We start from the raw sequence: 16,537 nt of genomic DNA, 5'->3' as shown, positions 1-16,537 counted from the left end.
TGAGTAAAAGGAAGAAAGGTTTTCCTGTGTGCTTCCCACTAAACCCCCAGAACGATGAGGCTGGGAAGTTTGCGCTTTAACTGACATTAGCCTTAGTTCAGCAAATCTATGTGTTGCCTATATGTTCGCCAGGCTCAGGGAAGTAGGGACCCTAAGGAGCACCATGAGGGCAGGCACCCACTTCTGGGCCATCCTGACACTGGTGCTTCATCTCTGCACAGATCCCCAGCCCTGAGGTGAATACAGGTTCTGTACTATTGCTTAAGCATTAGGTGCCCATGGGTGGGCTAGAGTTGGCACTCTAGAAATTCACAGTACAAGTTGGCTACTGACCACTGTGGGCCATGGTATCTGGTTTATCCCCGAGAATACAGCCAGGGTGGCCTTGTCTCCAGGGTCATCTCATTGTTCTTTGTACCTGAAAACTCCTTTCCTTGCCTATTAATTTGGAAGAGTTCTGCTTCTTCCCTTCCCTTGCCATGAAAGAATTGACTGTCATTTTATTTTAAAGACGATGGCAGTTTATTCCAATGACTCTCTAGTTTGTGGAGCTCACAAGCAACAAGTAAGGATGCAGCTGTATTTAGGCCTTCCCTCACATAGTGGGAATAACCCAATAAACAGAAAGGTTAAATAGAACAAAATGTGTGATAGCTTGATAATCTCCCAAGAAAATTTGTATGCCTGATAGCACTCAAATAGGGACTTTGGCATATTTTCCTTCCTTCACACTTGAATTGAAACATCAGTTCTTCCTGGATCTTCAGCTTTCTTCATATTATTTCAACTATATTATTAGCTCTCTGAGTTTGGGGTCTGTAGACATAGTCAAGAGCTAAACATTAACATCATGAGGTCTACAGGATTTTGCCTTAATTGTTAGTACTTGAAGTTTGTCTGCTTTCATAAGCAAATAAGCCAATTCTTTATAATAATTCACTTCATCTCTCTCTATATATATTCATATCTATCTATCTATCTATCTATCTATCTATCTATCTATCTATCTGTCATCTATCTATGCCTTATGTTCTGTCTGAGAGCCCTAATTGTATATCACCTGAACTAATATATGCTCCCTATCCCTTAATCACTCAGAAATAGCTTCTTACAGATAATTTGTTTGAATCAGAAACCATATAAATTCTGAACACCATTTCCATGTCCACAAATATCACTTACATTTGTGGCAACACCATGTAGCATTTGCACAACAGGATGGAATGTTTTCTGAGATGATAGGTAAATAATATTGTATTTCTCCCCATGTCCTGGAATACTTGATTAAATTTCAGGAGTTGATCACATATCTATACATATCAGAATACATGCTCTCAATATATCCAGAACTGGACATAAATGGAAAGTGTAGCAGGTTTCAGGTACTCCTGAAAACCAGTGGGCTCCTTTATTGACTATATTTTCTATAAAACATTAAAAAGTATGTGTAAACAATTTAGTCATCTTTCCTCCAAAGGTTGCTGTGAAAGTAAAAGGTAACTTCATACAATTAAATAATTCAGAAATATAAGTTATCAAAAAAACAGAAATGTAGGAGCTGGGGATATGGCCTAGTGTCAAGAGTGCTTGCCTCATATACATGAGGCCCTGGGTTGGATTCCCCAGCACCACATATACAGAAAACGGCCAGAATTTGCACTGTGCCTCAAGTGGCAGAGTGCTAGCCTTGAGCAAAAAGAAGCCAGGGACAGTGCTCAGGCCCTGAGTCCAAGCCCCAGGACTGGCCAAAAAAAAAAAAAAAAAAACCCAGAAATGTATGTAGTTATATTATCACTGTCTTCTTTATCAGGGAACTTTCCTCATTCCTCTATTTGGGATACAGTCCTTCTTTTAGATGCATTTGCACTATTAATGCTAAACAATGCTGAATTATCACAGCACATAAACTCAAATGCACTCAAATGGTGAAATAAACTCAACTCTGAACAGAAGTATTTTGTCAGTAAAGCACAAGATGACTTTCAACAGCACTGCTCCAAGAACTCACCCTGTACTGTTGAGGTAGCTCTGTCCCAAACTGCAATCCTTTGACAGAGAAGATGGATTGAACCAAAAGGCTGGGAGACACTGTCCATTGCTGTGTCTCTCATAGCCATAGTCACTGTTGGAGAGAAAGAACAAGTCAGGAGAAACCTTTCAGTACATAGCAAAACTATTCAAAGTGAGTCTGGGTTAGACCACACCCAATTTCTACTCCTATCAGTCAAGTCACAAGCATTCTCTGAATCAATGTCTTCTTGAAACTTGGACATTCTTTAATAGACACCTAAGGACCATGAAAATACCATACAGAATCAGAAAGTTCATAGAAATGCTGTGAGCTAAAAAGGGGGGGGGCATTGTTTCATCATCGGAAAGATACACAGTATTGGTTACAAGTTAAAAAGAGGCAATGATGGAAGTTCAAGTTTTATGGACGACTCTGAAAACACAGTTGAACATAGCCACGTGTGGTCCATGCCTCATTATGAGTGATGCCTTTGGGATGCTCTTCCAAGACATCTGGATCTGCCACAGAGGGAGAGCTGAGCCAGGGCTTCGTGTGCACAAGCCATATGCTTACAAGTGACAGCCAAAAGGGACATGTCCTTCTGGCACGTCTGGAGCATTTCCCTAAGGTAAAGTCGGTCCTAGGGAGTCAGTACTGCCAGTTGGGACATACTACTTTAAATCCTCTTTCTGCTCTGGAACTAGTCAAAGACTTCTTTCTGAAGCCTCCTCTCACTCTTGCTTCCAGGGGCCTGTGAGCAGCCCCATGTTCTTGGCTTCTGGGAGATAAAACTGAGCACAGAGAATGACAACAAATTGCACCTCCACATGCACAAACAACTTGCAGGCAGCGATCAGTGAGCATTAGTATGAATTGGCCCATCTGTGTAATGGAGGTATGGTGCTGGCATACAGTATGTAGGAAGGGAAAGATGGGTTCAGCTTAGGGGTGGGTCACTAGGCAGCTGGTACTTAAAATTCTGCACATACCAGCTGAATTTGGAGCTGGTTCAACACAGCATGGGTAGGAAGACTTCAGAGCTGCTGCTTCCAGAACACTCAGTGTTCATTTTAAAAATGCTGCAGAATGATGGGCAAGGTCACCAGCGGCAATTTCCAGGGAGCCAGGCAAAGAGGGATAGTGCATGACAACACCTTTTATTATGCTACATTCAAAACCCCAGCCACAGGTAGAAAGGCAACAAGGTCATGGTGAATCTTTTTCTAAAAGACTTTTAGAAATCATGCAGTCACAAACATTTCATTTGAAAAGAAAACCTTATAATAGTTTTGTTTATGATTCATTTTATTCCTTAGAATACAAGTCAGCTGGTAGGATAAGTAGCAGATTCCAAACACAAATGAATGCAAGAACTGAGCCAAGACAGGGAGGTAGAGGATTGGGGAGTAGAGAAGCCTAAAACACTTTCCTTATTCCATGTTCCCTCTGCTGTGGACTAGTTTACACTTGGAAAAGGAAAAAGAAAGACAACCACAATTCTGGCTTATTTCAAAACCTTGCAAAGATCAACCCCCAAAAAGAAAATGTTTCAGGTGAAACCAAGATATTCATTCAGATACCTTCATTCACCTTTGTTTAGGATTTCTACCAGACAGTAAATCTGTGCTCTGCAAGAAGATAACTTGTTTCACAAAGGCAAAGCTAAACCAACTGTTACATGCTGATTTGCTTTGCATATTCTCTGTGTAGAGAGGGCAAGATGGAGAAGCAGCCAGGCTTCAAAAATGTGGGAAGCAACGGATGACTGAAAGCTCCTTGGTAACTGTTCCTGTGAATAGATTTTAGGGAGTCAGTCCTGAAGGATCAAACAGATGAAATGTTTATCATTGCAGTAACATCACATTACTGAAACAGAAGTCCTGGGTGGTGCAGTCACCGGTGAACTCCAATATAGGGGCAGATCTAGTGCCCTTTGGCTGAGCCCAACAAAAGACAAACTAGTTCCAGATTTGTCACACCCTTCAAAATGGGAGAAGCTATTGATTATTGGTCCCATGGCTGGCATCCAAATTTTCCAGGCCTTCTCACCATTTTTTCCCTACAGAACATCTCTAATATATTACCATTAGAGAAAAGCTTTACCTAAAGGATGAGACATATATGTAAACTCTATCTGAGCTCAAACACTGACATTCTGATGATCAGATACATGACTTGCAATTGCTGCACAACTAGGAATAATTTGCTAAGAAATAACTACTTCTTGCACAGGTCCAAGACTCAATTGTTTTTTTTTCCCTCAAGTATCAGCAATCAGAACTTTAAAAAAACATTGTTATTGTAAAGATTATAGAGAGAGGGGTTACAGTTACATGAATCAGGTAATGAGTAATGAGTACATTTCTTTTTGAGCCATGTCTCCTCTTCCCTCACTTTCCCTCTTGTCCCCACCCACAAAATGTACAGTTAATTTTCCATATACTGTCTAGTGATTACCACTGTTTTATTTGTTCACCCTTGTTTAATGCTGGCATACATCTTTAGAAACTGCACTCTCTCTATATATATATGTAAAATTATATATACCATATACATAGATATATATATATGAAGGAAAATGTAATCGAAAGTGTGATGGAAGTTACTAAAAGAATGATTATAGTTTACATCAATAGCTCATACCCCTCAGCTGAACAGCAAACACTGAGCAATGGCATTGGTGGCCCCATAAACTAGCTTTCTGCTTATCCAATGTTCCCAGAAGAATTCTACAGCGCTCTAGAAAACTCCCAATGTCTCATTACTTCTCCAGTTTAAACTAACTTTACCTCAGTGTTCACAAAGACAAAGCATCCATAACTCCACCCTATCGAATCCATACTTAACAAGTCCATGGGTGTTGTTTTTTGCTCTCCTAAGCCACAGTCAGCAGTTCACCAATTCAAAACTTTTAAGAATGGAGAACAAAATGCTTTATAAGATCAATGTTCCTTACGGAGGTTCCTGGATGCTAGAAAGGTTTTATCTAGAGCATAAATATGTTTGCTCCCAAAGAAGCCAATTATTGTTTTCAGAGTTGCTGTTCAAAGCAGCCAAGAAAGGATAGTGTTCTCTTTTCACTCTCAGAATTTATCAACTATATGAAGATAATTACCAGGAATCTCTTGAATCCTCTTTAAATCCAAAGAAATTTCCTGTTTTGCCATGCATACATGCACATAGCTAGAAAATCACAATGTCCTCTATGTGATAATTTTACAAAAAGCATGAATTTGCCACTAAGCTCTATGCATGTTGTTAATTTTTCAAATCTAAGCTTCCATCAAGCTTAGGTTTGTGGATGTGGTATACTGAATAACTTTACAGGAAAGCTGTACAAGCTCACCAATCAAAATCTGCCTCAGTACAGACACAGGGCTCCGACTCCATAGCTCCTGCGTATTTTCCTTGCATACACTTCCGCTCAGATTTTCTCTTCTTATATATTCTTTTGGCTCCCATTATGCATGCTTCTCCCTATAAGAAAACAAGCACCACACACAGTCAAGCATGCAGATTAAGAGTTTCTTTGCTTCCAATCAGGGCAAATTAGGGGAGATATTCAGTCTTTATTGTACTATGGATGTGAAGAGCTTGCTTAGTGCTCACAACATTTTCTTTCTGATTTCTACTATGGAAAGAGCTATAAACCTAAAGAAGCATTTGCAATTTATCTAGTAACACATCCTGAGCGCCTATGTATTAATAAAACTTTTATTTGCCCAAGAGAGGCTCAATTCTGTGAAGAAAATGTAGATGAGTAAGATACCCAGTAACTAGTAGATTGTGAGGAAAGTTATAGCAATTAAGTTAAATTCCCATATAACAAAAGATATATCCAGTTGGTCATTAGTAGACATACGAAAGAGCAGTATCTCTAAGAAATATAAGCATCTATTTTGTCTCTGCCTACACAGGTTTACAGCATGGGTTTCATTTTCATCTCCAAGACAGACAAGCAAAAGAGCTAAATCCAGTCTCATCCCATGAAATAAATAAAAGCTTTGACTATCACAGTGCTTATGCATCCCAAAAGGGGAAATAGAAGCAATGTACATGAATGGCAATTTTATTGTTGAGCCTCTGAACAGAGTGGGAGTTTCTAGCTGATGCAATGCTCACTGTCAGTCAGAGCTCCTTTTGTGTTCCTGAAAGACTGAGGCAGAATTCTATTAGGTCTACTATTCACTACTTTTCTTGAGGAAACACATTTCAATTGGGTTTATTGCACGTGCACATGGAAGTATGTTACCTTGTCTGAGTTTGGAATGTTTCACTACCCAAATATGGAGATGACTTTGCAGCAAGAACTTCTACCATAACCTTTGAGTAATTACCTGCAGAATTATTTCTGCTTTGGGAAATCAGAAAAGAACTCTGTCATTCTAGCATCATGATCTGGTATGAGCTAAAATATTGAAAGGCCAGGATACAGGCCTGGTTTTCTACCAGCAATTCCCCTCGTACATCCTAGTCTTGCAAGTATACCTGGGGAAGGCATGGGGTCCTGTGTGTTCCTGGGAATCAAGGCAATGGGGAAATGAAGGACTCTTTTGGTGCTGCCCATCAGCATTAATTTTTATTTTGTGCCTCACCTCTGTTGGCACTTTTAGATGAAACTGAAGATCTTTTCCTCACCCTGCCCACATTATGCATCTATAACAACATGTTCATATAATTTATGTTTGGATCTCAGCGCTGAGTTGGCATTTCATTTTGAGTTGTAAGTGTAAGCCAAGCACATTTGAATTTTATCTCGTTATATCACAGTATCGTAATAAACAGAAATCATTTCACCACAAGAAATAAATGTTGAGTTTGTTCACTGTTGTGGAACATGAAGTATGTAAGAAATAATGAAATGGACACAGGACTCTAGAGAACTCTAGTTCCTGAGGCTTAAGAAGGAACTTTTTCCCCCACGTTCCCCTACCTCCTGCCCAGGGCCCAGTTTCAGTTCTCTAGCTCCTTACCTGGCTGTGTAACTGCCAAGGTCTGTAGTCTTCTTCCGCACACCGTCTATCGAAGATGGATTTGTAATCCACCTTGACCAGCTGCCATTCAGAGCGGTGGCTGAAGTGTCCAAACACTCTACAGGGTACATGGTTGATAAATATTTTCAGTGACAATACAGACTACAATGTGAGCAACCGCTGTGTTGGTTGAGTTTTTCCATGAGCATGATGCAGTAATGCTAAGCCCAAGACACAAATTGTTAAGTTCAATCTTTAGAACACAATTAAGAGAAGGGCATGGTTACTAGTTTTCCATGTTGCAGATGAGGCTGCAAGCATCCTGCAATCACAGAATTTTTGAAAACACAGTAGTCAGGTGACTAATAACTACTTCAGACAGACTTTACTGTGTTTGACTCAAACACACACACACACACACACACACACACACACATATTCTACCACATTCATTTAGATTCTACCACCATTTTGTGTATTGTACCACAAGTGGGCTCTTGAGTCAAAAAGAAAAAGAATGAAACAATCACATTGCAGGTGATCTAAGATGTATTTTCAGACTCCTTGGTTCCTATAGTTTCTGTATAGTTTTACCTTCCCTCTAGTCCTTGGCAAATGGGCAGAAGAGGTAAGCAGTTAGTCAACTTGGATATTTAATGTGGCTTTTTGAATGACCATTCCTAGGTGTGGATAAAATAAGAACTGCAAAGCAGTCATTTATATAAGCATATTCTTTTGAAGCCTTCATATTACAAATAACAAAAGCAAATAATGTAACAAGCAGGTTACTTAGTTGCTGTTTATTACCACTGCAAAAATAAAAATAAAAATAAAAGAAAGGAGTTCAGAAAAGTACCAATTATTTACTTTTACTTTAATTTTGACATTTTGTGGATGATAGGATTGAGGTGCTTCAGAACTTTCATTTCCTGTTTTCAGCAACAAGTTTTCTACAGGATGGAATATTACAGTCTTACATTTCAAATTGAAAGCCCATGTTTTTTAACCTATAGAAAACCAAGCCATTAATCAAGCCTTTGCAAATTAATAATCATCACTTCATAGATAAGAAAGAGTGTAAATGCAATTTCAGAAGAACAAGTTGTTCTCAAGGTTTCCCTAAAATGCCTCCTAATTAGATTAAAAACCTGTGAAGAATAAAATTCTTGGTGAGGCTTTGGCCAGTTGCTGTATACTGACTGAAAGGTAAATTATTCTTATACACCTGAGATTCTTTCCTTATTATTAAAGTTTTAAATGCACAGCTTGATTTTCTATTGAAATATTTCTTTGTAATTTGGTTAAGTTTATTGTATATAGAAAGAAAAGTATATAGTCCTTCTTCTCCACCCCCTCAGTCTGGGTCTCTTAACAATCATCAGAGTGTCACTACCAAATATAGTTACCCATGACTTTCTTTTCTCTTTCATGGGGTCTCTCCTAGTGGGATGTATAGATTTTGCTAATGAGCTCAAAGTTAACAAAAGTAAATCAAACCAGCTTGACCACAGAGCAACTTTCTGGGTTTACTCTCTCCTATAAAGACTGACATCCAGCATGGAATTTCACTTACGTCATGATTAGAGTTTCTTCTCCAGGCTCACCCAGAACCCCATCCACAAAAAGTGGGATAGAAGTGAAGCTATATTTGCTCCAAGTTCTCCCTTCATCAAAACTCAACCTAATACAGGCATAAAAATAAGAGTCATCACATCTCAAATGAAGAAAAAAAAGTCATTTCTAGGAAATTATATTCAACAATGAGGGTGGGGTGGGAAGAGTACACTTTATAAGGGCATTGTCAAAGGGAGTCTTTCATTGAACTCATAGACTGACATATTTAACTGAAGCACCTTTGTACAGATACTTAAAGACAATGTTAAAAAATAAAAATTCATTCAACAGAAAAAAAGAAAAGCTAAAATTACTCTTATATCAACATAGAAATACAATTAGAGGGGTAATTTTCACTCAAATGTATTGAGGTATCAATAAGTAGAGAGCTCTATGAGAGTGGTAGCTAGTATCTAATAGAACTTTTTTACACTAAAATATTTTATTCATTCTCATTCTAGCCCTCTTCACTCCTCTCTAGCAGTATCGGTGGACTTACAGGAGATCATGAAGACTCATGACCTTGCAGATGGATTTCCATCACAATAACTGACATTGGCCATATCCTTGTCATTTTTACATTATAAATCCTTGTTGACCTCTGTGCATGGGTATGGAAGGATGAGGTCTTGGGAGAAAGAAAAGTCTACAGATCTGATGGGCAGCGTTATGGTTTGAATCCATCTTCTGGCCAGGCACCAGTGACTCACACCTGTAATCTTAGCTATTTAGGAGGCTGAGATCTGAAGATCACAGTTCAAAGCCAGCCTAGACAGTTAAGTCCTGAGATTCTTATTTCCAATTAACCACCAGAAAACTGGAAGTGGCATTGTGGATCAAGTGGCAGAGGACTAGCCTTGAGTTGAAATGCTCAGGGACAGCGCGCAGGCCCACAGTTCAAGTCCCACCAAAAGAAAAAGATTAATCTTCTGAAAATTTAATTACCTCTATGATGGTGTTAGGAGTTAGATTCTTTAGGAGGTGATTAAGTCATAAGGATGGAGCCCTCTAGGATGGAATTTGAGGTCTCATGAGTGGGATTTGAGCACCTCCAAGACATAGCTCATGGAGGTGGCAGGGCGGGGGGGTTGGATTAGGACTGGGAGAACATCACTGCTGCTTTTGCTTTGTAAAAACTCGGGAAGAAGGCACTGATTATGAGCCAGAAATAAAGATACTAAGCCTGATATCACCTTGTCAGGGAACTTCATGAAGAAAACCATGGGGAATACATTTCAGTTGTTTCATGAACAAGATAGTTTTTGACATTTTGCTATAGAAGCTATACTACATAAGACAGTTAAACAAGATAATTTCTTTGGTGTCTTCCAGTTAAGTCTTTATTTGCCTTGATCATCTAAACAGCAGGGAAGGGTCAACCACACTTCTGGTTTTAAATGAGTTCCATGTGGACAGAACCACCTTCTATTTCCTTTTCCTTTCATGTCCATTCTTTCTTTCCTTTCCTTTCCTTTTCTCTTCTTTTTCATTCATTTCTTTTGTCTATTCTTTCACTTTCTTTTTCTTCTATCTCTTCTACCTTCATTCTTTTCTTCCTTCCACTCCTCTCACTTTTTTGGAGACAAAAATCTCACTATAGAATTCTGCCTCAAATTTGTGATTCTCATCTCTCTAATTACAGAGCACTATAGTTACAGCTATATACCTGTACCCAGTTATGAATCACTTTGAAACACTAATGAAAAAGCCTACTGGAAACTCCTCTGGACATTAGAACTTACATATTCATAGGTGGAGAGTACAAGTAGAACATCAGAATGTCACTTCACAAAATGATACAGTGTGACTTCACAAAAACCACACTACAGAAACAAGAGTTGAGCACAGTTGTCACAAACAGTCGATCGCCGTGTTCAAGGCATAAAATGATGTCACTGCTAAACCTCAACATATGTTATTTGGGGCAGGTGACTACAAGTAATATAGCTACTCAGAGGCTATGCCTGACATCAAACATGGATTTAGCAGTGATGATGCTGAGAAAATAAATGAGGGCATTGTCCCATCTACAAACCATAAGGAATTATTTTCGAAGGGGTAGAAATTCTCAATCTTCTCCTTTTTTCATCTCTACCCTTTCTTTACAAAAATCTTCAGGTAATTATCTTAATTGAGAACAGAGTTCTAAATTACATACTAGCATCTCTTTACATTTTAATACAAGCACAGTCCCAGTTTGGTAGCTTGCCTCCTCAACTGGTCCTACCTGAATCACCAAGTGGGTGTCGCCCATAATGCAGGTGACCTTACCATAGATGTCGAATTGGGAGTGATGTGTGTTTCATAGCAACCAGGACGCCACCTTGATCCAAGTATAAAACACTGTGCTCTTCTTCAAAGATCTGGATGGGAACGAGAAACACACCTGGAAACACATCCTGATTGCAAACAGGGTCAAAAGTCCCTCTCATCATGGAAATCGGTTTGTACAAATAGATTATGAAATGATACCCAAAAACATGGGCTGCGGGGACTGTTGGTATGTCATATAAAATTATTTTTGACATCCAAAAAACAAATTTTAAGAATAAATAGTACTCCTTCGTGTGTATATTCCTTTATCCTTACGGTATTATCAACTGAATCCCACTTTGGATGTCAGAATGTTAGGTAACTGCCATATATTAGATGTGGGTGGAATGTAGCCTTCTCCATTTCGCAGGTGAGGGCACTAAGGTTTAGAGAGAAGAAATAACTCGCTTCAGGCCATGGAAAACAGAAATCGATAAAGGAAAGGACCTGCTGCGATGCCTTGCTCTCATATGTAATTATTCCCACATTGTCAGATGTCATTAAAAAAAAACCCTACTCTTGTTGATTTATAGATGTTCGACTACGTCATAAACAGCTCTGATCAAGATGAAATTGTCATCTTTGGTCCCAGGCATCATTCATCTTTCTCCAAATGTATAGAAACCAATTTGAAGTCAAAATGGTGACATGCTAGATAAAACCCTTCTATATAAGATACTGCTGCTGTTTTTGTCATACAGCTTCTATAGACATGCCTAATGTTACAGTATAGAAATAATCTCTTTTTAAAAATTCTTATGCTAAGATTCATGCCAGAATTGGAGAAGCGGAGCTCTCTCTGCCTTGTAATAAAAGAAACCCTGGCTCTTTATTTCCAGAGGACTCTTCCTTAAAACAGGGCTTCTTACATATCTGCAAGGTCAGTTGCTCTGACTTCAGTTCTCCAATTGCTTCCCTACCCTGCTTTCCTCAGTATATGAGCAACCCATCCAGGACACATTAGATGTTTGAAGGTAAGAAGTGGCAAACAGACCCTTATTTAGACCTGTCTTTCTAAAATTTAAAGCTAAGTACTCTCATTGCTAAGTATGATTACCTGTGCATTAGATTTCAATTTACAGTGCTAGTTATTGTATGCTAATTAAACGTCAGTGGGTTATTAAAACATATTTATTGAAGTATAACAACTATGCATTAAGCTCCTATCTTGTTATGATTGCTAAGCCTCATTAAAGGCCTGTTTTATAAGCCAGGGGTACCTAATTTTCATTCAGAAGAAAGGCAGGAAGCATTTAAGCTAAACACATTGGTTAAAAGTGATTCCACTTGTACTTTAACTAACAAATGCCCCCTGAGGGTTAGGACTTTCTTTTTTGCACATGAGATTTAAACATGTCAGAACCCCACCTGGGAAGGGCTATTTATGTATCACGACATTGGGCTCTGTTCTCACTGCAAAGCATGAGAACCTGGCATTCTGCTTCAGATGTTCCATATGACAGACTCAGGGGGTCTAATTCTCGTTGATAGGAAGCCTATGTCAGACATAAACTTGGTTTCATTTTCACTTATAAGTGTTCTTGTAGACAGGCCTTTGTCAGAGATATCTTTATTAAGTGACAAAATACTAAAACAGCATCAATACTTACTAAATGCAAAGACATGTGAAGGGGCTGGGGATATGGCCTAGTGGCAAGAGTGCTTGTCTCCTATACATGAGGCCCTGGGTTCAATTCCCCAGCACCACATGTATAGAAAATGGCCAGAAGTGGCGTTGTGGCTCAAGTGGCAGAGTGCTAGCCTTGAGCAAAAAGAAGCCAGGGACAGTGCTCAGGCCCTGAGTCCAAGCCCCAGGACTGGCAAAAAAAAATAAAAAGACATGTGAAGGCTGAAAGGGGAGACATTGATGCAGACGCACTGCATCGATAAACTGCTTTAGTGAATGCCAATTCCTTTCTATAACTACTTAAAGATAATAAAAATATTTTAAAGAGAAAAATGAAAAAAAAAACACTCTAGTAGTTTTCAGGTTTATGTCTCATACTACAGAAAAGGTTCCTGGACTTAAACCAAGGTGGACAATGTTTGTATCATTTGAATGTGAGCAGTACCCATTCCAGGACATTTTCTCACCTGCCTCCAGGTATTTCCTGCATCGGAAGAGACAAACATGCTGATGTCACTCTCTGACAATTCAGAACCTATGTTACCTAGACAAAGAACATATTGTCATCAGTGTAAGGAACGTTCTACAAAAGCTAACAACAGACCACATCAGAAATCTGCACAGCCTGAGAAAGCTAGGGCTTTTCAGCATTACTTGCTGGAGGGCCAGTGGTTTCGGTGCCTTTCAAAAATATTTTTAGCTGACTCATTAAATCACAAGCACAGTTATCTAGCTTCTTAAAATAAACAGCATGTATGGGAAAGCAAGCAGACTGTTTACCTGAAGCCACTATGATACTTGGAGCTGTGTCTCTGCTGGCAATGATCCCTGACGTATAGGGGTTCTCAGAGACCTTCAGATGGAGGTGTAATGAGCAATAGGGCTACGAAGAGGAGAAATTAGTGTCAGAAATGCACAGAATCTAAACCCAAGATTAAAAGCAATAGTCAACCATCCATATATTTATCCATCCATCTAAGCATCTATCGTCATCTTTAATTTCTACATATATCTAGTATCTCCAATGTACAAGAGAACCCAGGTAGGTGAAAAAGAGGGCACCTTCATTCAGGACTAATGTACTTAATTAAACATCATTTGGTCATTTCATAAATATGTTAGTATGTAAGTCTGTGAAACACTAGGTGAAGCTACTATATAATCTACTCTTGATCATCCCAGAATTTCAACTAAGGAATATAATGTTTCTACTAATTACTGTATAAAAGAGAGTATGTTCAGAGTCAAAAGACAGGAAGACAAAATGTTATGAAGCTCTAAGGTAAAGAGATAAGGTCTATCTTCAGATTGAAAAGATTCCTGGGAGAAAATTCTAGGAAGGATGGATGGACTAATGATGCAAAGGAGATGGTCAAGATGAGAAGTGACACGTGGGACCTGGGTAATATGAACAGTAAAGGAGAAGGAGAAGAGTTGAACAGAGCAGTGTGTAGTTAGGTAAGACTAAACACAGAAAATGAGAAAGGAAGCCAGGAACTAAGATTGAGTAAGGTTGGAGGGGGATGAAAAAAATCATTTGGCATCTCATAATCATTGTTTCCTCAGCCTGATCTCAGTGCACACAAAGATGTACAGTGTGAAACTATCCTACCATCTTCAAAGTGATGATAAAAGTCTTCATCTGGATATTATCAGAATCAGTTTCTTTGTATCCGTGGATATGAACTACACAACCTTAATGATATTGTGATGTTTTCATACTTGCATGCAATGACCATTGCTCACATCATCTCCTTGAGCCTCTCTTCCCACTCAGTTTCAGTCAGAATAAATGTCATACTTACAGATAGATGCATTAATAATAAAATTCAAATGAAAATTTAACGAACCAGTAGTTTGATGAGGTTTTCTGACTAGGATATCAACAGTTTTTTTTTAAAGGAATAAGAAATCTAATACACATTTTATTTATAATAGTGCTTTGCTGAGTTGTCAAAAATATAAGTTTGTGTTTGAACTGACAATTCTTTTCCTTTCTCAAGAAGATTACCTTCTAATCTTATCAACTTGACTTTGCAGAATCATCAGTGAGTCGCTGTGACTACTTTTATCGTGATCTATATGCCTCAACCTGCAGATAGTCAGAGAGCTACAGATATACAAGGATTGCAATGATTAAATTTGTATAAGGTGGAGCAAATGACAAACTAAAAATGAAACCAGACACTGTTAAAAAAATAATAAACCGACATTACCATTTTTTCCCTGACAGCCAACCGAGAAAGCAAAACTCTTAAGACAATAATATATTAGTATTACATGAAAATTTCATGCAAATATTACAAGGCAAGTTTTCAGTTCATCACGTTCTATAGGAGTGTGGAATATAGCTTCCGGAGAAGAAACACCAGAACCAAGTAATTGGCTTCCTTTTGTCTTAACAGTAAGTGTAGAAGAGGTACTGTAAAATGTTGCAGAGGTCCCGAAACACCAATGGACCACGCTTAGTGACTGTTTAATCACTATCAAATCTCAAACTATTTATTCATGAAACGTTTCTGGTTTTATTTTTTGCCTTTAATTAGTTATGCAAAGGAGTTGCCATCCAACAAAGTAGCATAGGAATACAGTGCATCTTGATCAATGTCACTCCATTCATCATTCTCATGACTCCTTCCCAACCTTACCCCTTCCCTCAGTTTTCTTAATTTTATAAAATATACATCGCATTGTATCACTGCACTCCCCTCTCCTCTCTTCATGCATCTCCTCCCTTCCCCTTGATCCCAACTCCCACTCTCAAGTACCCAATTCCTCATGTTTGTTTGGCTGCACCATGACTTGTCCTTCCTAAGGAACTGCGTCCTTTGAGTTCTCTCAGTCTACCGTATTTCAGCTAATACACTCTTGTATTAATTGGAGACAACCCCAAAGTGTACATTATATATTTATACATTAATTCTAGTTTCCACATTTGAGAGAAAAAATGATATTCTTTTGTCTCTCTGGACAGAAAATTTTTCTAGCTACTTGCAGCTTTCTGAGGCTTCTCTGTGACCTACCACAATTAATTCTGTCATGAATAATCTTTAACTATTTTAAGCATGACACAATTTCATCCCCCTAAGAGACAAGCCTACAAATGAAGAAGACACATCAAGACTAGCCTCCATTTTCTGCAAAAGCTTGCATAGTATTTAAGAAAGGCAATCAGTTAATAAAAAAGCTTAAAGCATATCGTTATGCTTATTTTGTTGAGGGCATGGAAGAAATCACTGTGTTACTCAGAACAATGCCAGGAGGAGATGGACTTGATTATAAATTTTGGTAATCAGCATAACATAGTCCCCATATCCATGGAATTCCAAGAAGTGCCATATGGCTTGAGGATTCACCAGAGTCATGAAGCTTTAATGCAGTCCTCTGGTATCATCTAACAGAGCAGGACAGTTCTGGAGAAAACAGTACCCAGCTTGCAATTTGGAGCCAGCTGCTTGCCACAGCTTCAAGATTTTGAAGCTCAGTTGCCACCTGAGCCAAGGATTATTTGGTACAGGAAACTTGGCATTTCACAGTCATTTCAATCAGCAATCTCAGCACTGCACTGCTCTGTTGCTATGGTATTCGGAGGACCAAGACATAGTAATTGGAAAGGAAAAGGCTCCAGTTCAAGCAGTGACAGCAACATTAGAAAATGATCTTTTCTGTGCACTTTTTTTTCTCTGCTCTCACATTTGTAGTACTGGGTTGCCCCCAGCTGGTACATGCAGAATATTCTGTGATTATTTCTTTTTTTTTCTCCTTTCATTTTCTTCTTCTTCCTAAAGTGTTTACAGAGTTACTTAATGTTTTTAAAGGAGAACATTAGGGATTCAGGTTCATATGTTTCACTTAAAACTTTTATACCTGACAAGTTTTGGACATGTGTCCATGTGAAATCACTAAGTGGGTAAGAGTTTTATTATAGTGATGGGGACTCCACAAGTTGATTAGGTCCACAAGGCACGTTTTCCCAGGAAGGGACCCTCTATCTGCAAC

The 16,537-nt window shown here is 38.7% G+C and overlaps 1 protein-coding gene across 5 annotated transcripts in view; it reads right to left on the bottom strand.

Annotated features, from left to right (window-relative positions):
* Sorcs1 (sortilin related VPS10 domain containing receptor 1) overlaps positions 1–16,537 on the bottom strand; it is a 497,305-nt gene that overhangs the window by 77,060 nt on the left and 403,708 nt on the right. For all 5 annotated transcript variants that reach the window (XM_048338294.1, XM_048338297.1, XM_048338296.1 and 2 more), the window contains exons 11-17: positions 13,319–13,421; positions 13,006–13,082; positions 10,870–10,961; positions 8,558–8,665; positions 6,985–7,102; positions 5,358–5,488; positions 2,009–2,122 (exon numbers count right to left, since the gene is read on the bottom strand). In XM_048338294.1, coding sequence (XP_048194251.1) covers positions 2,009–2,122; positions 5,358–5,488; positions 6,985–7,102; positions 8,558–8,665; positions 10,870–10,961; positions 13,006–13,082; positions 13,319–13,421 — 743 coding nt within the window. The remainder of the gene's footprint in view (positions 1–2,008; positions 2,123–5,357; positions 5,489–6,984; positions 7,103–8,557; positions 8,666–10,869; positions 10,962–13,005; positions 13,083–13,318; positions 13,422–16,537) is intronic.

The sequence above is a fragment of the Perognathus longimembris genome, chromosome 2 (assembly GCF_023159225.1).
Source record: "Perognathus longimembris pacificus isolate PPM17 chromosome 2, ASM2315922v1, whole genome shotgun sequence".
Classification (NCBI taxonomy): Eukaryota; Metazoa; Chordata; class Mammalia; order Rodentia; family Heteromyidae; genus Perognathus; species Perognathus longimembris.
This window is presented reverse-complemented; position numbering and strand designations above follow the sequence as displayed.